We start from the raw sequence: 25469 nt of genomic DNA, 5'->3' as shown, positions 1-25469 counted from the left end.
TCACTTCTCTGTGAAGCCCCATAGCAAGTTCTCCCCTGGCACCTAGAAAACTGACAGGGGCTTGCAGACATTATTTACTGATGTGCCTACAGGTAGCAGAAAATTACTAATTACTTGAACACCACTGACTACAAAAAGATACTAAAAATCTGGTTGATACCAAATTTAGGCTTAGAAGGCCCCTGATTGCATTTTGTGCCCCTGCAAGATGCGGCTTCCTACTCATTAACTCTTCGAACCCTCTGTGCAGTAGCATATATTTTATTCCACTGGAAAGACAGAGCAAAAATGTCTTGCCCAGATGGCTGTGATTCTAGTTCACTCCTCCAGCTGCATTGTAAGACTATTCTGAAAAGTGAGGTGGCAGAGATTTAGAAAAAAGACCAGAACTTTTCTTTCAGAGAGTAAACCAGCATTCTGTTTTTTACAGAATGGCCCAGTGAACTGCTGTGTTGGGACAACTGAAGGAGTATTAAATTAAGAAGTTAGGATAAAGAAGAAATGTAGCAGTTCAGGAATTTTTCAACCAGAGTTTTCTGCCAGAGAAAATACATGTAAAGCCATACCTCCACCTTTGTGAGTGTTCTGTCAACACAGCACTGAAAATAAACCAGAAATATGTGCCAAGTACTTGTGAATATTACTAACAAGGACAGAAGTTTTGCTACCATTTATATGACTGAATGCAGAAAATCCAAACTTACTAGAAATGTAGCTTTGGTTGCAAACTGTGTGCAAATAAAGTCATCTCACCTTTAGACTTCTACAGTAAAAACAAGACCAGGTTGGACGAGGCCTTGGGTGATATGGTTTAGTGTGAGGTGTCCCTGCCCATGGCAGGGGGGTTGGAATTTGATGATCTTAAGGTCTTTTCCAACCCTAACTATTCTATGATTCTATGATTCTATATATGTCTTTAACCAATGGAGAAAATGGAGTCAGTGATGAAAAAGACAGTCTTCAAATCTATTTTGAATTGTTGCTTTAAATTTAAGGTTAAATTAATCAGACAACTTTCTTGCTTACATCCCCAAAATCTTTTCTTGTTAAGGTGAATTTTGGACTGCCATGGGAGTTTTAAGGAAAACTACAAATAACATGAAACTTGGCAACACCAAGATTGTAGAGGACAAACTGACAAAGATAAACTAGGTGACACGCTAACTCCATGGACAGTAGTGGGACATTTGTTATATATCTTGATGGGAATAGACCAACAGCTGGCAGGTTATCTATGTAATGTAACAGAAAGATGCTTAGCTCAGACTAAGAAAGACAGAATGAGTCCCCATACTGCAAAAAGTTAATATTCTCAATGTCAAAAATATATTAACCTCTATTTGTCAAGAAAGATTTCTGCTGAGTTTGGGGAGATGTTTTTTCTTATTTTGCTGGTGGTTTACTTTTTAGTTTTTTTGTTTCTCATAGTAAGACCTATGTCTGTAAATCTTTAGCACAGGTCTTGTGTATCTTTCCATGTAATATGGCTGTATGGAATATTTACCTCCATGTATGAAGCCAAGTAATATATAAAGATTGAATGGTGACTTTTGCTTTTGGGTTTTGAATGCCACTTTATTTTCAAAAGTTATTTCAGCCTGCACATCACAACATTGTAACATTCCCAAGACCCCCTGCAAACCTTTTTCAAGCACTACAGGTAGCAACAAACTCATCTAGTGAGAGGCTACTGAATGCTGCAAGTGTCGCAGTGGACTGAAACACAGGGTTCTCAATTTTCAGCATGTTTCCTACTCTGACTTCTGGAAAAGGAATTCAGTTCTTAGAAGTTCCTTTTGGACAATGTGCATTGCCCTTGCAAATCATCCAATTTCATCATATACAGTGGTTAGCCTTGTATCTACCTATAATGAATGCATTGTATAAACGTATTTTAAACTATGCTTTACTACTACTGATTTGATACTGACCGTGATTAGCCTTCAGATCCAGTGCTTGCCCTGTCCTTTGTATTCAGATCTGTGTAATTTATATTTCTAGTCTTGTAAAGTAATTTCTTAGATTTTGGATACTACTTAGTGGGCTTTTTTTCAGAAGTAACACTTCATAAGAAAATCTTAAGAGAAGAATTTATGCCAGAGAAATTCTGGCAAATTTCTATTTTGATACAATTGACCTCTCTTTGATTACAAAGTTTTACCTAAGGGGGCAATAAACAAAGAAGTCTTACAGCTGATGTTGTACTGCAACCACAGTATGATCTTATAGAAACTTCAGACAAAGTTAAACAGGCAAAATCTAATCCTCATTTTTCAAAGCTGGAAGACAGATGCAGATGGGTTCTGTTTGGGTGGGTGGGTGCAGATGGGTGTTGGGATGTGAAGACATGACAAGCTTTCCTAGTTACCATTTCATCTTAAAGGAAAAGCAACGGATGTAGAAACAATCTTTTTAGGATGAGGATTTTCAGTTGTGCCTTGCAAAATCTCTGTTAAAAGTGGAATCAGCTGAACAAACACAAAATTTTACAAAACTTTTGTGAGCATTTTCTCAAATCTCTCATTAAAGTTTTCTTTCAAAATGTGTTTTAATGAGCATTATTCCTACCAGTAAGATTGCATGATTTTTTTTAAAGATATTTCCTAATACTACATTAAATGTTGAGTTTACTTTCTCTCTTTCTTTTAGTAAGTTTTTGTAAGTTTTTTGTTTGTTTCTTTGTTCTTTCTCATCCTCCCCTGCAGTCCTCTTAAAACTCCTCATTCCCCATAGGGCTTCAGATTATCAGAAGACTTCCTACTGCATGTTTCAACATCAAAATCTATATCTTTGAATGGATATAGAGGAAGTAATTTTTCAGACGCCGTGTATATAGCAGGAAAGAGGAATGGAAACAATGACTTTCTTGGTATCTGTATATGGGGGAACATAAAATAGAGGTTTCCGAAAGAGATACCTGCAGCAGTGCCATTGGAGAAAACACCAAATAAAACAGCTCCAGAGCCATGAGGAAAGATTCCCAGTAGCTAAATGTTGACTCATTCCCTGAAGTTCATAGGATTTTTCTTCCATGAAGAATCTTATGTTTCACTACAAGGTAATGGCTTTCCTAAATAAATATCAAGTCTTCTCTGAGTGGCAGTAAGATTTTAACCTCGAAGATGATAACGTTTGGCAATATTTTCCGTGGGATATTTGATTTGGGCAAGATGACTCACGAAGCGTGGGCGTTATGAGAAATAGTAATGGAAGCAAGATTTTAAAGTGACGAAGTTGGAAAGAGGAGGTTTTCATGAGAAGGTTAAGAGTATGTTTTCAGAAACATAGGTGGCTTTGCCAAGATGTTGTGATTACAAAATCACTAATTTCTTATTTGAACTGAGGGTTGATTCAGTTTTTTGAGGTTAGTCCAGTCCACCTGTAATAATTTCTGCAGTACAAGCAGCATTACTGTCTCTGCAACAAACATCCTTAGGTCATAAAGTACAATGTCCAAACAAAAAATAATTTAACTAATACCTTGATAAGTTCTTTGAAAGTTCATCTATACAAATAAACTTGAATCTTCACTGTATAGAGCTGCTCTTCTGAACAAGCTAAGGCATGCTCACACTTTATGGACTCTTAGTTGGTCTTTAGTTAATGTCACTATTACTGCTGTGAAGTTGTTAAATTTCGTGTCAGCTCTTCTGATTAAATAAATGGGGTTTGAGTGCTTCAGCCTTCTTAAACCACCTATGACCAGATATTTCAGATCCACAGACCTGCCTGTACTATATCTTTGGACAAATATGAATGTATATTGAGATAATTTGCATGAATTTTTGCAAAAAAGCCCCACCCTACCTAGTGAAGGAGCATTGCTCAAATTAGTAGTGATATTACAAGAAATAGCCATCTTTTATTAATGGTTTTCTGAAGTCACAAGTATAATTTTTATATGACAAAATCTTCTTCGCAAAAGCAACATAGAAAAGGCTTTTGTATGCCAAAGCTAACATATTTCCATTTTGGCTTGTGGTATTAATTGTAATTAAGCATATATGTATGTAAAATTCTTCATTACTAGCCCAGTGCTCATCATTTCATGAGTACTCTGTAAATCTGACATGCATTGGGAATGTGTTAATGATCATTCAGGTTCGATGAAAGATTCTTAGTTGCATACATAGTAAAAGAAGTAAAAGCATGAAATTAAAAAAATAGTAAAAGAATAGGCATCTAAACCCTGCACATTTGATGGCAGACCCTTTCTTCACATGTCTCTGCTCTCTCTTAGTACACTCTAAATGCAGTGAGATCAATATAAACCATTCAATAATATCCAGAGTATGCTTCAATGGTACATTTGCTTGGGTTTATGAGATAAATGGATCCTATGAATAGCCAGATTTATTTCTAACCCTCTGGGTTTGTCCTTAAAATTTAGTGCATTTGGCACCACAGCCAATAAGAACACTTTCTAATGCAAAAATATTGAAACAGTCTTCATTTTTCAGAAGACATAACAATTTATTTTATGTAACATTTCAAGAAGTTGATATGTACTTTTAAGAAGTTAGATGGTTATACTTCAACATTTCATTGGTAACTTCTCAGCTAGAAGACTGGGTGTAGTTTTGGATGACACCTCTAGCTATATGTGAAGCCACTGGATAGAGTCCAAAATAGGAGGACAATATCCAAAATATAGGAGGAAAGAATTAGGGTTGTTTAGTCCAGAATTCAAAAGACAGTTTGCCAGCAGTCTCAAATTTATAAAAAACACTGCTGAAAAAAATAAGCAGCTTTTCAAAGTAATGGTCTATTCTTTCCAGTGAGGCAGGATAGGACAAGATGGAACACAAGTAAATTGTCAGAGAATTAGTTTAGCCAACAAAGTTTTCTTATATAAAGTATAGCCAAACTCAGTAACAGATTATATTATGGGAATGAGTTTCTATCACTAGAAATCTTGAAGATGAACAGAAAGACAGAAATAAATAGGTAGAGAAGAGTCTGCCTTAGAGAGGGACTAAATGACCTCTGGAATCCATTTCCAGGCCTATGTTCTTTTATTCGTTAAGAGTATTGGATTGACCAGACTGTTATTTAGCAATTAGTACTTGACATTCTGAAGATTAAACCAGAATTTAGCTGGGAGGACATAGGATGAAAAGGCATTGACTCTTCATTCAACTGGATAACATAGTCCTATAAACTTATTTCTGTTCACTTCTAATCTGTATGGTGGTTATATTTCTCTATTTAAAATGTTAGGTAACATAAATGATACTTCATGAATGGTGTTTTCAAAGTAACTTTGTTATGGAAGCAACAATATACATAAAGCCTAAAAATTGATGTTTGCCTATGTAAGTATATGTATATACAGGGGTTCAAGCTGGATACCTTTAAGTGTGCTGAGGTTGCTACTTTAGAAGTTTTGGTTTCAAACAAAATATAAAAGAAACTGTGGCTTTTTCTAATTGGATTATGTATGGACAGATTTCTATATTCAGCCAAAAAATTCCCTCCAAGCCATGACCAGAATTCTCCATACCATTCTTGCCAGAGATTCATAAAGTGCACCACTTGGAGAAAAAAGCAGTGAAACAACAAGCAATTAGTGCACCACTGGTTGGGTTTGTCATTGAGCACTCTCGCTTAATAGATGAGAAATCCATTGAGGATTAACAAATATATGAGAACTCTCTCAAATTTGGGAAGCCCCGGAGATGCAAAAGATACTGGGAAAATACTCCAGGGAAGTATCATTTATTTGTATTGTTCTTGAGCCCAAACTAAGGCATCTGCTGCTGACTGCTGTCAGAGGCAGGAGACGAGCTGGGTGGACCTCTTCTTCCAGTAAAATAAAAGACGTTATTTCAGTAATTCTATGCTGCTTCAGCCCTAGAAAGACATATAGAAAGACTGCCTGTCACTTTGTCAAAGTATTTCAGGGATCAGAGGTTTAGAAACATTCCAATTTGTGACTTGAAACCAGGTAAATACCTTGACTTCAACCAATACAAGACAAAACAAATCACCTTAAGGCTCTTTTACTATGGGCCAAGTTACCATAAGTCACTTTCCAGTGACTGAAAACAATTGCACAAACAACTTCTGGTGCTCAGCTGACAGGTGGTATCCTGGCAAGATGCTCTAACTTGGCCTTGTGCCCACGAATGTGATGCAGAGACGTTAAATGTTCTACTTTTGGAAATCTATCTGAAGCACTTTGGACATCTACTCAATGTTTCATTCCAGTGACAGTCTGTAACACTGTAAGTGCTATTCCTTGCAAAAAAGCTGCGTATGTAGTTCACTGGAGTACTCTCAAAAATAATGCTATGAGGATACAACATCTTCATTAGTTTACTGGCCTGAGATATTGTACTAGTTTTTAAAAGATATTTTTATGATAGAACTGAGGCTTTTTAGTGCTTTGACAAATATTAAGCTTAAATAATTACTTGAATAAATACATTTTGCCTCCCTTTAAAGTGAACCTAGCATGCTTACTTTTAATTTTTCAAGGTACAAAAAAGCAGCTAAATCATTTAACTGCCATGTGTAGTTCACAGGGGCTAAGAATCCAGCTCACTCATGTACTTTTGAAGTCATTTACTTAAAACTGCATTAAGATAAAGTCAAGGAGCATGGTTCTTGAAAGCTCAAGAAACACATGCACAATTCTATTGATGTTTCTGTTTCATTTTCCCAGTATTTATTTATTTCTTATTCTGGGGAGTGTGCTTGTCAGGGGGGAGGGGTTAGGAGGAAAGAAAGGAGAAAAGAGGATAATAGTTTTGATATAGACCAAATAAAACTGACAACTAGCAAGATCACTGAGAGAAATGTGTGTTTTACTTACATTTTTATTTTCAGCCTTGACTAGAACCATATCACAGTCTTGAGCTTCAGCTTATCTCATCCATTATTCCTGACATAAATATATTCAGTTCACCTCATTGAGATAACATGCTCACCCAAACTGTCAAGATATCTTGAAACCTGCCTGTAGATTTCATATCATTCATCATTAAAAGCTCTCTGTGATGTTGCCAAAACTAACAGAGTCTGATATCGTTTGGAAAAAAAGAGGTTTTCCAAAACCTGTTATCATTGCTACTTTTCTTAATTAGTCATTGTCTGTGGAACAAAACTGAAATCTACTCGCTAAACAAATGTTTTGATATTTAGTTAAATATCTGATATTTTTCAAGGAATAAGGAAGTCATTTCAAGAAGCAAAGATATAGCGAAGTGTTGGGGGAGGATTCTAGCATGATTAAAGTTTTTTTCTTGAACTACATATTACTCAGTACTGTACAGCCTATCTCCAGAAGATTTGGTACTCTGAATCTAGTCCAAAAGACTAGACTCATCTATCCCCAAAAGCTAGCTCAATCTCCTTTCACTCTGCAGTGTTTTGTTCTATTTGTGGTTTCCTCAGCCTTTGATAATTCTCTCCCTTCCTCCATATTCCTTTAATTTGCTACCAGTACGCTCCAATATGTGGTTTTCCTGTTAATTTACAGGACTGCTGCTGCAAAATATATGTGAACCTTGTGGAATGGTTGTTCAACAGCAGGTTGACCTTAGTGGGGCATTGACCTGCCACAGAAGTCAGGGCAGGAAAATAAACAAAACCCTCAGCTCCCAGAATTAGCCGTCTGGGAGCAGAGGTATTTCCAGGCAGCTCAAGTACGTGAATGAGTCTACACTTCATCACAGACACAACTCACATTTAGGAGCTTCTCACTAGACTCTGGCCTGCCCTGGAAGTAAGATACTTTAATTTAGCATGATGTCTAAAGGGAAAGGTCAACAATCTTAATTAAAATAAACACTGAGTTTTTATCCATTATCTGCCTCTAGAACTATCTGGTCAGCTTCTTTTATTTTATAGAAATGGAAAGGTAACATCTGATCACCTGTCTACTGGAAGAAGTTTGCCATGCTGACATTTAATAAGACATTAGTAAGGGAAGTTAGGAAAGTTTGAAAAATTGGCTCTTTGAAGACTTTCCCAACTGGTTCATTTCCAATTGGCAAAAGAGAATGAGGAGATAGGTTCTGATTTGATATAAATTCCCAGTGATGGGAACCTGCCTTCTGTTAGCAGATGATAGCTTTAGAGGCTCATATATTCCTCAGTGTGGCCTGAGATGAATTAAGTCTGAGTGCCAGTAACCACATAATACCAGGTCAGCAGCCTGATCCAAAATAATAATTTGCATGCTATATGTTTTTTTTTTTAACACAAAAGATAAAAATCACTGAGGGAGAGACTCTGAAGAAGGTCAAATGTGAAAATAAGGGCCTTTTCTGTCATATAGTTAATGAACCAAAGAATCCCTATTTAATCTTTCTGCTTTAATGCAGTGTCCTGGAGACAAAGTGAGTTTACCCACATAGGGATTAGGAATAAGCATAATTTTCCAGGGAAAGTTCTCACTCTTTTGCATAGCTTTAGGTGTCTGTATGGTGTGACCATCTCAGATATTCTTCCTCTGCACTGCTGGGAACAAACATCAGTCATATACGCTCTACATGACTTGGTGCTTTAAACTGTCTCAGTATAACTTCTCTGAGTTTTCCCCGCCTCAACTTTTCTTTCTTTCCTTTCACAGTTTGACTGATCTCACTGAGGATGCTGTCTTAAATCTTGCAGAACAGCTATGTGCCACAATTTGAACAGGGTGTTGCAGGTCCAGTATTTCACAGGCGAGTTATTTGGCCATTGCATTAATTAGGTTTATATAAACGTATGTATTATACACATATAAGACAGAAAGCTGACTCTTTATAATTATTCCAATAACAGAATCACATCCCTGAATGAGGTAGATAATATATTTCAAATCCAGATTCTGATTGTTTTTAAACTTTACTTTCTAATGCCCATTTCCCTGTGCTCTTTTTCTTCTTTTTCTCGCTAATTCTACTTCTCACAAAGTTTCTTCCCTCTTCTTCATCTCTTAACTTCTCTCTTACTTTGCCTTTCTTACTTCAACAATAACTTATACTTTCTCACTCAAAATTGTTCAGTGCAAAAGTATACTGACTGCATCTCTGAGTAATCCCTTCCCTGCTGATAGGAATCTTGAGGTATTGGCACTACCACAATACATATACAGAAAAGAGTAGAAGTAATAATAATAATAAAAGGAATTTTCACACAGTACTTGTACATCTGTGAGCGCAACTTCATCCATGGTTACTTTAGGAAAACAGAGTAGATTCCTATCAATGTATCACATATTTTCAGAGTTGTACTCACCTCCAGTCAACATGAGAGCACATTTACACATGCAGTTGTCGTTGTCAGCATCTTTTGTACTGAATTCAGCACCATGTAAAATCAGGCTACTCTGTTTTCCAGCTGTTCCACTGTGGCCTTTTAAATAAAGCCTGGAAGAGCAAGAGAAAACAAACAATCAGTGTTGGCAAAAAGAAAAATAAAATATCCAAATCTCTTTCCACATCAGGTTTGCCTTGCATGAAGTGCACTCAGAAAATGCAGAAATGTTTTGCATTTTGGCTCAATCTCTTTGTTTCAGGTGTAAAATGGGAACATTCTGTGGTTTTTGATGTATCCATAGTAACACATTGTCCCTGCCACAGAGCAGAACTGAGCACAAGAAATTTGCAACAGAAAACGCAGCAAAGTGGAGGGAGTCAAGAGACTGAAAAGAGAATGAACAGAAGTGTCAAGAGATCTGTAATACATTGACGGGATAACTGAGTATTTGGGTAGCTGGTCTCTACTGTGGCACAGAAACAGCACTTCCAGTTAACAGCAACCACATTATTAATCCCTGGGCTCGATTTCAAGAGTTTCAGAATTTTTAATTTTACCAGTTACTACACAAGTCAGCAACCCTCTTCTGCCAAAGACGTCTCTGAAGGATGAATGGGGAATAACTTAAGAGCTCAAGCCACAAAAGTCTTCATGACTTGCAATGCTAAATATCCCTTTTCTTAAGGGGTTTTGTCAACTTGTTGAAACCACAAGCATGAGCTAGGAGCCTGAGCTCAGCCCCAGCAAAAGGACGAGAACATTTCTAGTGCACAGGGCTATAATGCCCAAAGCCAAGCATGCCAGCAGCAGAGATGGTGAATGGAGTACCTCTGTCCCAGCAGGGAAACATGGGGAACCTGGTCACATCTGACCTGAGTTCACAACTACAGCAACAGTTCACATGCACAAGACAACTGTGGAGACAGGATAAGACAGGAGAGGAGGGGAGAGCAGAGGAAAGGCTTTAGAAGCTCTGTGAGACAAATATCACTTGGAGAGAGATGTTCACAGCAAAAACTACTCCTGTACATAGCCACTTACATCAGACATCTGACCAATATGCTCTTGTTTTTTTTTCATAAAACACTGCTGGAAGATGAAGGTATCCTTTTCTGTAATAGCTTCATATGCAGGAAGGAGACAGGATGTCAGTGTCTACCTGAGAAATATGAAGCCATAATCCTTACATCCCAGGAACAAGCCCTAGCCACTGGAGCAAGAGAGGGGAAGCAACATCCTTCACCTATCTCACTGAAGCTCTATAGGCAGGAATATTTGAGCCACAGGGCTAAATAAAATATGATTTTGTAACTCATTGCATATACTTATTCGCTGAAGACAAAGTGAGAAACTTCAGTTCTATTTGTCCTAGAGTTATTGAAGAGGGGCAAGTATATCTTTAAAATGCATAAATCGCCAAGGGAGTAGAAGCAGGAGTTAAGTGTGTTAAACTGGGTGTCGTGGTTTAAACCCAGCTGGTATTTCAGCACCACGTAGCCATTTCTTCACTCCTCCCCTACCCCTGCCTCATGGCAGGGTGAGAAGGAAAACTGAAAGAATGTAAATCCCACTGGTTGAGATAAGAACAGTCCAATAACTAAAATATAATATAAAATATAATATAAAACTATTGCTACTGACACTAATAATTATAATGATAAGGGAAATAACAGGGAGAGAGAATATAAAATTAAAAGGGGAAAGGAAAGGAGTAATAAACATGAGTGATGCACAATACAATTGATCACCACCTGCTGTCCAAAACCCAGCCTGACACTAGGAGTGATCTGCTGTTCTCGGTAACTCTCCCCAGTTTACATACGGGGAATGAGGTGCTGTGGTATGGAATACCGCTTTGGCTAGTTTGGGTGAGGTATCCTGCCTCTGCTTCTTCTGCCCTCCTGGCTTCTTGTGCCTCTCCTCACTGGCAGAACACGAGTGATGGAAAAGTCCTTGATCAGGGTAAGCATTACTTAGCAACAACTAAAACATTGGTGTGTTATCAGCACTGTTCTCAGACTGCAGTCAAAACACAGCACTGTGCCAGCTACTAGGAAGAAGAAAAATAAGTGTTACAGATGAACCCAGGACACTGGGTTTTACAGCTGGGAGTGCTATCCCAGAAAATGCCTTTCCGACTTCTCCCACAAACAGAGTGAACAAGGAGAACAGCTATGAGTCACTGATTGTTGTTGCTGCTTCTTAGATTGTTGTATTTTTATCCAGTGACTTTGGATGAATATTAAAGTAAATGACTTTACCAAGTGACATTCCTTCATTTGTTTAGATGGAAGATGGATACTTTGCTTCAAAGTGTTCACAGTGTTAAACAGCAGGAAAGAGTATCCCTAACCCATTCTAATTAGTTAAGACACTGGTGTTTTTCTGAGATGAGCAGAGTTTGTCATCCAGGCTGAGATTTAAACAAAACCTAAAATCTCCCACACAATTTTGGGTTTGGAACCCTGCTTATAAGAGGAAGGGGAAAGATCACATAGCACATATGGCAGCTATTGATTATATGTGTCATGGAAACTTGTTACAGAAAAGACTTTTCTGGACATCCCTGTGAGGTTACAGAGCTGTCTCAATATATGAATGCACAAAACCTGCACCTGAGCTCTAGAGAATCTGAGATTCGCACTTTCATACTGCCTTAAGCATTACCTAATTTTCAACAAAATTAGTCCTGTGTGTCCTTTCTCTAACAGTGGAAACCATAGATGCTAAGAATGACCATGTTAAAATATAAAAGTTATTAAGAGAGCTGTCAGGGCTACTCTTCCAATGTAGTTACACTGCCTACCTTCATTTGATTTTAATCTTGCATGTTGCTTGATCTGAGCCTAATAGTTAAATGTCACTGGACTTAATCCTTAGAGTAAATTTTACGTATAAATAAGAACGTGTGCATACACATGTAAAAATTCTTGGATTAAATATAAACACTATGGATAATCAAAGACCTTTGGGTAGCACAAAAATGAATAAGGCAAAGTGTGAGCCTCAATAAAAGGTCATGAAGATTCTTAGAAATTCAACAAGGAACAACCTAGGAACAGATATTTAGGAGGGTCATTGCGTTACTCTATTGTTCAATCACAATGGCAATTAGCCCATAATTACTGTGTTACTCTATCAAAGGATGATTGTTTTAAGCAAGATTTCTCTAAGATCTTTCTTGCTTATGTTCATTTCTTTATTCCATACAAAAGAAAAGCTGGAATTGATCCCATATTCATTCACTGGACTTTTGCCTTGTTTTGTAAGCTGTGCCTCATTTTTTGCAGAACAAAATAAACTTCCCTGAGATTGCGTTGATAGAAAAATTACTTTGTCACATGATATCTACATTCTGATTTTAAGTGGCCATACATCCTCACTATATCAGCAACACCAGAGCTCACAGAAGTCTCATAAAGTCAGTATAAAAATCAAATACTGTTTACATAAATCAGAAAGACAATTCTAGCCAGATCTTTTTATTAACAAACACTATAAACCTGACTTAGTCCAATAAAAAAAATCATATGATGTAACAAAACAATAAAGAAATTCATATTACTTGGTGTGCAGTGTTTTTCCCAAAGGGTTGGGGCATTATATTTATTTACAAGCTCGTACACCTGCCCTGATATTTTATAGATTCCACTCCGTACAGACTCAGATCTTGCCAGTTACATTTGAATTTCCCTCAACACCGTTTGTCTGGTAGGTCTCCAGTGACTTTAAAAGGATAAAGCTTAGCTTAGCTCTAAACTCTATTAGGCTTCCCATACTACAGAGTGTACAGAAGAATCACAGGGTGAAATTCTCTTGCTTTGGGCCTTTCTCCCTGAATTAGCATTGCCTAATAATTAGGACAAAAATGGTACTGCAAAGTCGGTCTTGAAGCAGCCAGTTCTTTTCTTTCTGAGCTTCAGTTCAGGCTACATGGGTCTGAGCTAGCCTGGCTTGAGATAGGATGTCTGGTACCTCCCAGGAAGCAGTAGATCTCTTACTAGTCTAGACTTAGTTATTTTTTTTAGTATTCTCAGTTTCGGAATAGTAGGATTGAACCTTTAAAAATAAACTTGGAATAACTACTAGGACGTAATTTCTCTCCCTTAGAAAAGATGGTGATTCAGGGAAGAGTTCTTCTTGTTTGTTCTTGAAGGAGATAAAGGAAAGGATGCTCAAAATAAAAGACAACTCCTTCCAGCCAAAAGTCAAGGAGCAGTTTCATTACTACATCTCCTGTCTTCCTATTTGCACATAGCAAGGAAATTCTGAAGATAAAAGAAAGCAGTGAAAACACTGCTCAGATTTACAAATTAAGCAGGAAAAGTAAATTCATGTTCAAATAAGTGGGAAGAACATATCTACTTTATCTGTATACAGCAGAATTAAAACTACAGCAGCCAAGCATTACCAAGTAAATTATAAGTTAGTAGGGGTAATGCATATAATGAGTTTTGAGGATTCTGATGACGTATTTATGAAATTAAAAAATCACTATGTGGAACAGCAACTGACAGCATTCACTTACAGAGCGGTAGCTTTCCTAGTTGATGTGCAAATTGAAAAACACATTTTAAAAAAATTACAATTGTTACCTTTCATGTAGCATGGGTGTTTTTTAGAAATTCCCTCTGCATTTTTTCCTATGTGATATTATAACAATGGAAGCTTGGGATCTATGCACACAGATGGTGAGGAAGACCTCTCTTAAACATGTTTTTGTTTTTACCATTTTTACTGTGTGACATAACTTTAATGTCTGGAGTCCCTTGAAACCAAAGGTATATTGTGTAGAAAGAGTAGTTCTAAAATATTGCATAAAAAAATGCGGGGTAGCCTGAAAAGACATTTCAAATATACACCAGAAATTTTTCCTTTTGAAGTGATTAGATCACCTGGAATTATTCTTTCAAATATATACAGCTTACCTGTGTTCACATGCTGTTTGGTGAGCTTAACAGAAGAACCAAATATAATTCCAAATAAATTATAAAAACACCTGTATATTTCTGAAGCATGCAGTTATGAAGATTGCAATATACAGAATGAGATAGAATATCTAAGAAATAGGTGCAATCATAAATCCAGGTGAAAAATTGTGCGCTAAATATTATTAAAAGTGTAGGAAATGGTTTCTGCTTCAGTGCTTACATATAAAGCACCTGATCTTAGAATTTAAATTTATTCATTTATTTTTGCTAGAGTTAGGAAGAGGTCCGTAGGATTCCCAGAATTTAATGTTTGTTACTTTTTTGTCTAATTTTTTTCTGTTAGTCATTAGAGGTCACTCAGTCCTTCATTTATAGCAGTCCCTCACTGAAATAGCCAGGAATTTATACCCAGCTTAGATAGTGAGCAATGCATACTTTGTCTGTAAATAAAAAAAAAAAACCACCCTACTAGCTTACTGCAAGCATTAACAATCATCATTAGGAGATGTAGAGTACCATCTTAACTACCTCAGCATGCATGGAGTTAAGTATTTTAGTGAGATAAGATCAAATCATATCATTACAACAGTGCTAAAAATTTGTGCACAAATCTCCATGATTGGAATTCATAAATATGAGTAATGGTGCAAGATTCTTAACCATTAAATAGAGAGAAAGAGGAGTCTTGAAGTAGGATTTAAAATATTCAGCATGATGAATGAAGAGGGACACATCAAAACCTGCTTTTAGGAAATGCTGCCTCCAAATTCCCACCTCCTTTTGTCTTTCTCTGCAGACTAAAATGTCCCTCCCTGCCACCTGCTCATTCCACATGGGTGGCAGGAAGGAATCCCAAATTCTGATTCTTCCTCAAGGGAAGGGCTGTTAATTTTGACTGAAAGGGTCATTGATAAAAATGGATGCATGAAGATTAGAAACCTATAACCAGATTTTCCTATTCTAAACCCTCTCCTCACTGTATTTCTATTCTTTCCTAACTTGAATAGGAGCAGAGGGCACCTACATCTCAATCCTTCTTCGACCTCATTGCTCATCACTTCCACCTGGTGTGTGAGAATATGTCAGTACAGATACATGTGGACAAATACAAGTCCCACTGGCTGTCCTCCATGTTCAGCATGTGAAAGGTATCTTTGTTTTTAAAATCCATATGACTGCCATTATTTTGTTCTCTTGTTTTGAAATTTCTGAGGTTGAAGAAGGCTTTAAGTTTTTAACTTGCATCTTCCATTTGGTTCACGTTTGCATCTAAATTTTAGATAGCTTCAGTTTGTGAAATAAAGCTCACTCCTAAGGATGCTGAATTTGATAGTTTTATGAATTACTGTGTTAGTCAACCACATTCCATTTGTAATAATGTTTAGATGATTAAGCCCCTTTGTGAGCCAAAGCCCACTGGACTGTAACCATTTAGGAGAACCCAGTAAGAGATTATCCTCAGGTTACTCTTAATTCTAGACACTAATTGTAATAACATTAAGTAATAACCTCCCCTCCCCACCCCACCCCCCTCCGAAAAATAAAAACACCTAAACACACTCAAAACAATATAGCAGCTCTATTTTCTATTTTAAGTTCAGATTTCTTTTTTCTCAGAAAATGTTTTTATTGTTTATTTGGTCATGCAAAATTATTTGTTTATTGATGAATAAAACATAATTTCTACTGAATTAATATTAAATGCAGTTGGCTCCTTGTAAAGTTTCCCAATGTGCCTTTTCCTGAACATATTACAAAGTAGCATGAAGTCTCCCAATAGTAACAGTTGCCCCTGAATAGCAAAAGCACCTCTGTAATAAAGACATCTCCCAAATATTTAATGACAGATAATGTTTTGTGGACAGGACACATATTGAAACAATCACTCTAGAGAAAAACTCTTGTCACTGAGATTGAGGCTAAAATGTCTGCCAAAATCCAGTTAAACGTGGAACTAACCATAATGTGGTAACTGTCTGGGAAGCCTAGCCCTGGTATTCAACTTTTTCAAAATTTAATACTCCCACTAAAACACAAAAAGAAACCTCCCTTGTGTGTGTTAATTTGCAGATTCAGTGGAAAGACCATCACTTTGTCAGAGACAGAGTATGAGCCATCTGCAGTGACTGGGGAGATCCCTGTGAGTTTGAACTGTTTTTACTGGGTTGCAGAGTAGAAGGCATTATAGTGCTTTTGTCCACATAAGAGCTAGATTGTGTGGACACCATTTGCATCCTTTTTAATTTGTTAGGAAATAAAGATTCTTCTTAAATATGACATACTTTTTCAGGGAAAAATGTTTTATCTAGATTTCACTGGCGCCATGCATATTCTCCTTATGAAAACAAACAAGGTTAAACCAAATCCCAGTATTTTATCATAGAATCATAGAATAGTTAGGGCTGGAAACGACCTTAAGATCATCTAGTTCCAACCCCCCTGCCATGGACAGGGACACCTTATGCTAAATCATATCACCCAAGGCCTCGTCCAACCTGGTCTTGAACACTGCCAGGGATGGAGCATTCACAACCTCCCTGGGCAACCCATTCCAGTGCCTCACCACCCTAACAGGAAAGAATTTCCTCCTTATATCTAATCTAAACTTCCCCTGGTTAAGTTTAACCCATTACCCCTTGTCCATCACTACAGTCCCTAATGAAGAGTCCCTCTCCAGCATCCCTATAGGCCCCTTCAGGTACTGGAAGGCTGCTATGAGGTCTCCACGCAGCCTTCTCTTCTCCAGGATGAACAGCCCCAGCTTTCTGAGCCTATCTTCATACGGGAGGTGCTCCAGTCCCCTCATCATCCTCATGGCCCTCCTCTGGACTTGTTCCAACAGTTCCATGTCCTTTTTATGTTGAGGACACCAGAACTGCACACAATACTCCAAGTGAGGTCTCACGAGAGCAGATTAGAGGGGCAGGATCACTTCCCTCGACCTGCTGGTCACGCTCCTTTTGATGCACACCAGGATACAGTTGGCTTTCTGGGCTGCAAGAGCACACTGCCAGCCCATGTTCATTTTCTCATCAACCAACACCCCCAAGTCCTTCTCCGCAGGGCTGCTCTGAATCTCTTCTCTGCCCAACCTGTAGCTGTGCCTGGGATTGCTCCCATCCAGGTATAGGACCTTGCACTTGGCATGGTTAAACTTCATGAGGTTGGCATCAGCCCACCTCACAAGCGTGTCGAGGTCCCTCTGGATGGCATTCCTTCCCTCCAGCGTATCAACCGAACCACACAGCTTGGTGTCACCGGCAAACTTGCTGAGGGCGCACTCAATCCCACTGTCCATGTCAGTGACAAAGATGTTGAACAGGACCCGTCCCAACACCAATCCCTGAGGGACACCACTCGTTACTGGTCTCCAGCCAGACAGTGAGCCGTTGACCACAACTCTTTGTGTGCGGCCATAAATCAAGACTGGTTAAATAACAAGAACTTAACACCAGATGAGGTAAGTATAGTAACCATTAGAAGTCACTTTTAGAAGCCACTCTCAAAGAAAGGAAAATACTTCAGAGAAATTGAAGAAACTAAATAGAGTGGAAGATGATGAAAACTTAATCACCACTACTCTCAAAAATTCAAGCTGTTGCTAAGCCACTTATCCAAGTTGCAAGAACAAGTCATCACTTTTCTCACTGTTCATCCTTGAAGGAGTGGTGTAAAAGTACCAAAGAGAAGAAATGGAATGTCAGAGTTAGTATCTGACTGGGGAAAACCTGTAATAGAAACCATAAAAATCTAACAATGTTCATTTTTTCCCACTCCTAACTTTAGTCCAAACTTGAAAAACGGTGTGCGTGGGAAATTCTCACACTCTTTATTTAATTTTATTCTATTCCTAATAGAGTTTGTAACTCTGCAAACAGTAGGCATGATGGTTCTGAAAAACGTCAAAAAAAAAAAATCCAACCCTGAATAACACAGTAAGTAGCTCTGACAACTTGAACAGATTTTTAATCTGGCTCTTCGTATTCTTGCTGCCCTCACATGAAAATGATTTTGTCTCACAATTCCTTAGAAATGTGCAAGACGAGGTGGCCTCTGTATTTCTTTGCTGCTCTGTAACACAGCCGTAATTATTAATTTTGACATAACTGTAACTTTGCCCATTGTCCTGTTGAGACAAACAAAATGTGCCCAACAAAAAAAAATATTCACTTAATATATCCAGAGTAAGAACACATAACTTCCAATTTTAAAGGTAAAGTAGTAAGAAAGAGTAGAATAATAGATGCATATGACCATTTTTCCTTTAGAATTGTTTCAGTACATCCTGTTTGTGGGTCAATAAACACTATGCAGAAGAGAGATCCTTTCCTGGGAGGGCACACTGTTAACAGAAAAGCTTGTTTTCTCTGTAAGAGCTTGTGCTAATTTTAGCTTCTGTTTGAACCATGCGTACCTGACAGGTCAAAGGAGAAAAATACGTTTATTCTGAACAAATAAACATAACCTATCCATGAATAAGAAACATAGTTACATATTACAGCAGACTATACAATAGTCTAGTGAGAATTGCTGTTGTACTGAATGTGAATTTAACAAATAATTCAACAAATTTTCTTTTTCTATATTAAATTTCTTTAATAATTGACCAAGGAGCTGTACTCATTGGGAACAGGTATAGTGAACAGGGGTAGTTAAAAGACATCCGGATTTTCTGTCTGAGGTATTTTTCCTACCATAAGGCAAATAGCCTGTCATACCACTGCATGCAGACAAATGGTGCTTTGTCACGGCTTACAAAAATGTTTAAAAATATGTTTATCCTGGACAGTGAACAAGCAAACATATGCTTCTACTACTTGAAATACATTCTACAGAAGCCACAGAAACAGTCACTGTGGCAGTGTGAGCTGCCAGGTTTGCATCTGATGTCAGTAACATAGTGGTGATGGAGAGGAAACATACGGCAACACTGTTTTTACTGCTAACAGTGGCAGAAACATATTTAAAAGCTACTATGACAATGATGTGTTGAACAGAAATAATTCCCTCTACTCTAATCTCTCACCATACAGAGCACAGAAGAGATAAATCAATCTGATACCATCATTTTCTGTTAAAACTCTTTTTCAACACAATACTTATTAAACTAAAGTCACCCACCATTTTTTTTTTCCCATGAAAATCTGAAATTAAACTTTTCGGCAGTTAGATTAATTACTTTTTATATTAATGAGTAGTCAAAATCTTGTTACAGAAAAATATTAATAAAATTTCATTCTCCCACCAGCCATATAAATGCTAAGATTTCCTGCTGCTACCGAAGCTACCACTTTTGCCCTGATTGATGGCTATGTAATATGTAATACATTTATCCAAGAAGTATAGGGTCTCTATTAATTTAAAACTTGAAATAACTACAGATGATCAATGTTTTAGACAGGCATATAAACACTGAACATATACTAAGATGAAAATGCAAATTGTTTTGATAACATTGAAGATGAATGAACTTCTTAAAAAATAAAATACAAAATTAGAACTTGTCTGAACATTTGCCCAAGACACAGGCAAAGCCAAGGCTATAGAAATTTGGTTAACTTAAAATGTAACATAAAATGTAAAATTTTTTTTTTTTTTACCTACTCCATTAAAATTCCTCAGTTTGGATGAAGCCAACAACAGAAATGCCAAAATTCATTCTCAAGGGATTTTTCAGCACAGAAATAGAGAAACCTTCTTGAAAAACTCATATTTTAAAATTTTCTAAGGTTTATATGAATAATCAGACCTTTTTCTGCTCATCTATACTGAATTGCTTAACCTTGTGATGTTTGTGTGTTTTTATTTAAGGATCTAGTTTGTAGTCATTGAAGATAGTAGAAAAGTTCAGAGAACACTGGTTTGAAAGGCTATTTATCTGTAAATTGATTAATCCTTTCAGAGAATACTGGTTTGAAATGCTATTTATCTGTAAATTGATTAATCCTGTTTGAAAATCCAGTAAAAAAGACCCACACAACTCCAGTAAAATTAAACTTAATAGTTAATCCAAAATGAAGTGCCATGAAGATATATTCTAATAGTGGATTTATACTTTAGTTGCACTGAGGGTGACATTAATTACCCACTGTCATATGCATCGGTTGTACATTATCCTAATTAGCTCACTTAGATAAAATAGAGATGGAAAACTTCATGTATCGGAACGCTGCTCATGCTTACTTTTACCCTGATGACTAGTGAAGAGATATTAGCTTCTTGTTACACCACAATGTCATTGAAAAATATCATTTACGGGCCATAGTAAAATATTTATCACACAGTTTACTTAATTGAAATTAATTAATTATAAGTAACTATAGATGTTACAAATACCATAGGTAGACCTATGTTAAAAATTTATAGAAATCTTCCTGAGATATGTTAGTGTTTGGAAGTCAATGTGTTTAAACAGTATATAATCATTGTGGTTTGGGGTGTGTGTTCGGGATTTGATTTTTTTTTTTTTATGGTGGGGTTTTTAATTGTATTGTTTCTTTTTAAATAATATCCTGGAATTATGATTGAAATTAGTTATAGTTTTGCTTTAAGAGGGTTAAGTACTACAAGTGCATCTCTACTCATGAATCTTGAGAATTAAAACTTTGCTGCTGCATGTTCTTGATTGTAATTTGAAGAAAAACCTGTGAAGACACTGTTTAAATGCATAATTTCCATTTACAGAGATGCAAGAGAAAATATAGGTAATTGCATTTTCTTTTTTTCCCCAGTATTTGCTTGAAGCCATGATACCAGTAAAACCTATTTAAGGATTCCTGTTACTAATTTATAAATATCCTTTTACAAAATAGAGTTGAAAAAAATACTAATTCCCTAACATTTTCATTAAAAAAAAAAAACGTTATTTTTGAAGTTAGCAATATATATACTTAGTTTGCATGTGCTGGAATAACAAGCTATTACATTCTACTTTCTATTACATGAAAATTCAGAGTTTTATTCATAGGTAAGATTTTTTTCATTAGAAAGTCACTGTTACTAAACTGTATGAATTTAGTACATGCCTAATTCTTCAGATTCCATAGATTATGCTTGTTTTGTTTTGTTTTGTTTTTAATTATCAAACAATATAGATAACTTTCTAAGTGGAGATAGCTTTTTATTAGCATTTTATTTTAGCTGGACACTGGATCAGCATTGTTTTCTTAATTATGGAGGTTCAGTCAAACGTTTGTACAGTTTGGCAGAGACCTAAGCAGTCTATCTGAAACAAGTCACTATCCCAAGGACTCAGACTACCTTTCAGAACAGAAATTGGTGTGATTTTTTTTTTAACTGATACTGGTTCCTTCTTTAATGTTAGACTGTTTCTCTAAAGTTCCATGGTTATGATAACATCTCAGGTCACAAATCAGGCAGTGAGATAAGTAAGCCTTAAGCAGGCCTTCCCTGCAGGAAGACTGCATCAACAGTATATAGTAAAAAAAAATATTCAATTTGTTATAAAAGTAAGTGGTAAGAATCAGATAAGAGACAAGCTGAAATATGAGAACAAAACCAAGGACCAGCACTGAGACAATGTCTTCAGATTCCAAAGATTCTGCATAAACCAAATGGGACAGTGTCCTTGAAATTACCTGTTCCAAAATAGTCACTGAGGTTAAAGTGACTCCTATAGGGAAACAGCTTTTGTGATTCACTTTATGGAAATATTTACAACTCTACACAATGAAAGTAAAATGCTGTTATTCTGTTCAATAATCATGCCTTCTTCATGCAGGCTTATATTGTGTGTGAAACAGCTAAGGCTGACAGCTAAAAAAAAAACAAACAATCATAGATACACTGGTTCCCAGAATTCCTAACTTGAAATATGAGTACTGAACACTCTTTGCTTTTTTTCACATTGAATGTTGAATGAGGTGTAACCTGTAATCACCATTGAGAAATTATTTAAATATTGAATTGGAGGTAACATCTAGGGTGAATAATCTTTCCCCCCGTTTCCACTTGCACAACAGTTATTTGAAACTGTGTAAGGCATGTTTAAAATATTATAGAATCATAGAATTATTAGGTTGGAAAAGACCTTTAGGACCATCAAGTCCAACTGTTAGCCTTACACTGCCAAGTCTACAACTAAACCATGTCCCTAAAGTCGCATCCACATTTCTTTTAAATACCTCCAGGGATGGTGATTCCACCACTTTCCTGGGAAGTTTTTTCTAATACTTGACAGTACTTTTGTGGAAGAATTTTTTCCTAATATCCAGTCTAAACCTCCTCTGGTGCAACTTGAGGCCATTTCCTCTTGTCTTATCCCTTGTTACTTGGAAGAAAAGACCAACACCCATCTCATTACAACTTCCTTTCAAGTCATCCTAGAGAGCAATAGTCTCCCTGGAGCCTCCTTTTTTCCAGACTAAACAATTCCAGTTCCCTCAGTCACTCCCCATAAGACACTAAACCATTCACCAACTTCATTGCCCTTCTTTGGACATTCTCCAGCAGTCTATGGTGGGCTTTTTTTCTCTTTTTGAAAAGGTTGCATTTAAGGAAATGAATCATTATTGATAGAAGTGAAAATGGTCTGCAGTTAATTCTTCTTTTTTTTTTTTTTTTTGATTGTTTATTCTGTGCTAGCAGCGCAACATTCTTTTACAATTGTACTCCTTTGGGCATTTGAAGATTCTGGTTTTGAATTTTTTCCAGTGTTAACGACCTAATGATCCTCTCAAATCATACTACAGTGTTGCTATAATGTGGCTGGAATGAAGTGAGTTTGCAGCTGCCATCAGACTATGATTTAAAGGAATAATGAATAACATTAAATACTTTGAGTTTTGCATGAGATTTTCAAGATTTGTGGTGGGATTCATGTCAAGAGATATGTGCTTCCCTCTGGGTGAATCCCAGAGAAAAATGCAGGTGTGTTTTGGAGTGACATTATTTTCAAAGCAAAACATTAATTAACATTTCCATTCACTTGCCTATGTTTCAGCCTTCTAAATCCTGACGAATAAGCAAGTTCACAATTTCTGAATTTCTACAACTTAAATTAGTGGGCTTAATCTAGTAGCTGTGTATGCAGACTCAACATCAGTAAACAGTAAAGGATGTTGAAGATGTGGAGATAACAGGAAATTACTTTGGAGATGTCTTTGTGGAGATGACAGGAAAAGCAATAATTTCCAACAGTGTAAGGTAACATTAATGACAAGGTGGTCTCTTTCTGACAATGTTTGATTCTTGTTTTTTTTTCCTTACGTTTTGATGTCATCTTACAGACTGTGCAAGAATAACGAAACAAGACTGACTTGACCTTCAGTGAGAGCTCTTGTGGCCATATCTCAGCAAAGTACTTAGCATGTGCTTAAAATACAACTTAAAAAAGGTGCCTAAGTGTATTGCTGAATGAGGGCATAAGTACACACAAAAAAAAAATTAAAAATGAGATGAGGGAAAAGAGATTGTGAAAGAGGTGAAGAAGAGAAAGGAAAGGCATCTGTTACTCATCCAGTATAATTCACCAGCAATATGACAATTAATATTTTTATTAAAGGTTTATGGCACTGAAACCCCTGGCTTGATTACTTTACTCATTATTGGCTGTACTGTACATCGTGCTACGCTTATCCTCTGGCCTTTATATCCGTTATCATACAAAAGTTAGACTTTCATTATAAGGACCTGTATCTAGGAAAAGGTAACAAATTTTGGAAGTGACTGATGTACAGAGAGTTTCTGTGAAATGTTTGTAGGTATTTGAAAAATAAATATTGTCTTCATTGTTTGCTTGGTTTTCTTAATGCAAAATTAAGTTTTAAAAAATGCCAAAATGAGTTATGTGGCACTAAGACCTCTGCAGAAAAATACAAACAGACTGTTAAAACATATTTCAATTCCCTTGGTGTCTTTTGTGGCCGATAAGCAGTCACATATGAGTGAAAGGTTCACTGACTGTCACACATTTGTGATCCAAGTTCTTTGCTGGTGCCACACTGACCAGGCTAACAGGGATCAGAATGTCTTACATGCTTTTTTTCCCCTAAAACCACAGGTCATGACCTTGTAAGAGCTGTGATTCACAATAATGACTTCTTTGGTTCAAATGGCATTGAGAATGGTACAAAACAGTTTTACTTCAGTGCAATTGAATTATAACACTAAATAAAAGAAAATAGAACACAAACACTGCACATGCACTTGGGTCAAGTGTGGCGAACACTGATTAAAATTGAAAACACTTCAGCCTGTTGTATCTGATTAAAGACTGGTGACTAGACTCTATATAGCACCAGGCACTCAGTTATCTTTTATTATTTAGGCTTCCATTGTTATTGAGTACCTCGTTCTTCCATGATAATAAAGAAGGTATATTTAAACTTTGCAGACCAAACAAAAAATATGTTTATGTAAATTAGTAGCTCTTTAGACATAGGTGTATCTCTTTGTGCTCCAACTTATCCACTGCATTGCTGTGGACCAAATAATGAATAATATCACTTCTTGTTACCATTACATTAGAGAGCGACATAGCAAAATCAAGCATGTTTACATTTGATAGGGAACTACACCCCCCCCTCCCCCCCCAAAAAAAAACACCACAACAAAACAACAGTCTCTTAAAGACTGATGCAATGAATGATTCTGGAAAAATCTGGGATGATCCCTTCCTGAAATTCTTTCCAAGCCTCACAAGTATGCTTGACTTTTTGATGCATGAATGAAGCAAACTCACAGAAAATACCCCATCAGTGGTATTATCCTGAAAACATAGTGAATTAATACAGAAAGCGCTCCCAAAATCACACTCAAGAAACACTTGCCAGTAGGGCTGTTCATGATAAAAAGGAAAAAAAAAAACCCAACCAAGCTGGAGTTGGTAACAGACGTCAGAGATATTAACCACAAACATACTAGATTAAATAAGGGTCACTCTAAGAATTTCTGCATGTTTTTTGCACGGAGATGAAAGCTTTCTCTGTCAGGTCTCTGAGCAGACATGAGCTCATTCTGCCCACACTCCATCCTGCCTGGAAGCAGTACTGTCACAATAAGCATGACACTGAACCTACTCAGGGGCAGAATACATTAGCTTGGGCTTGATGTCACATTGACAGGTCTACTGAGCTTCTGTTTAGCTCAGTGGGCAGAGAATTCACATCTCTGATAGAAACTGCACAGAGGGGGCTTTCAGGTCCCATTCTTTGCTTCTGTATTGTGGAGAATTTAAGTTTGAATTTTGGTCAATGGTGAGAATTGTTAACATTTTGGAAAACTTTCACAAAGCATAATTTCTTTTATCTGGATATACGGTCATTAATG

The 25469-nt window shown here is 36.8% G+C and overlaps 1 protein-coding gene across 1 annotated transcript in view; it reads right to left on the bottom strand.

Annotated features, from left to right (window-relative positions):
• ANGPT1 (angiopoietin 1) overlaps positions 1–25469 on the bottom strand; it is a 162296-nt gene that overhangs the window by 1442 nt on the left and 135385 nt on the right. The window contains exon 8 of the mRNA XM_062627177.1: positions 9229–9359. Within this exon, the coding sequence (XP_062483161.1) occupies positions 9229–9359 (131 nt within the window). The remainder of the gene's footprint in view (positions 1–9228; positions 9360–25469) is intronic.

Source organism: Pezoporus occidentalis, unplaced genomic scaffold (assembly GCF_034315485.1).
Source record: "Pezoporus occidentalis ecotype Australia unplaced genomic scaffold, CSIRO_AGI_Poc_V1 ctg3, whole genome shotgun sequence".
Lineage (NCBI taxonomy): Eukaryota > Metazoa > Chordata > Aves > Psittaciformes > Psittacidae > Pezoporus > Pezoporus occidentalis.
The sequence above is the reverse complement of the archived record's forward strand: the minus strand, read 5'-3'. Positions and strand labels throughout refer to the sequence as shown.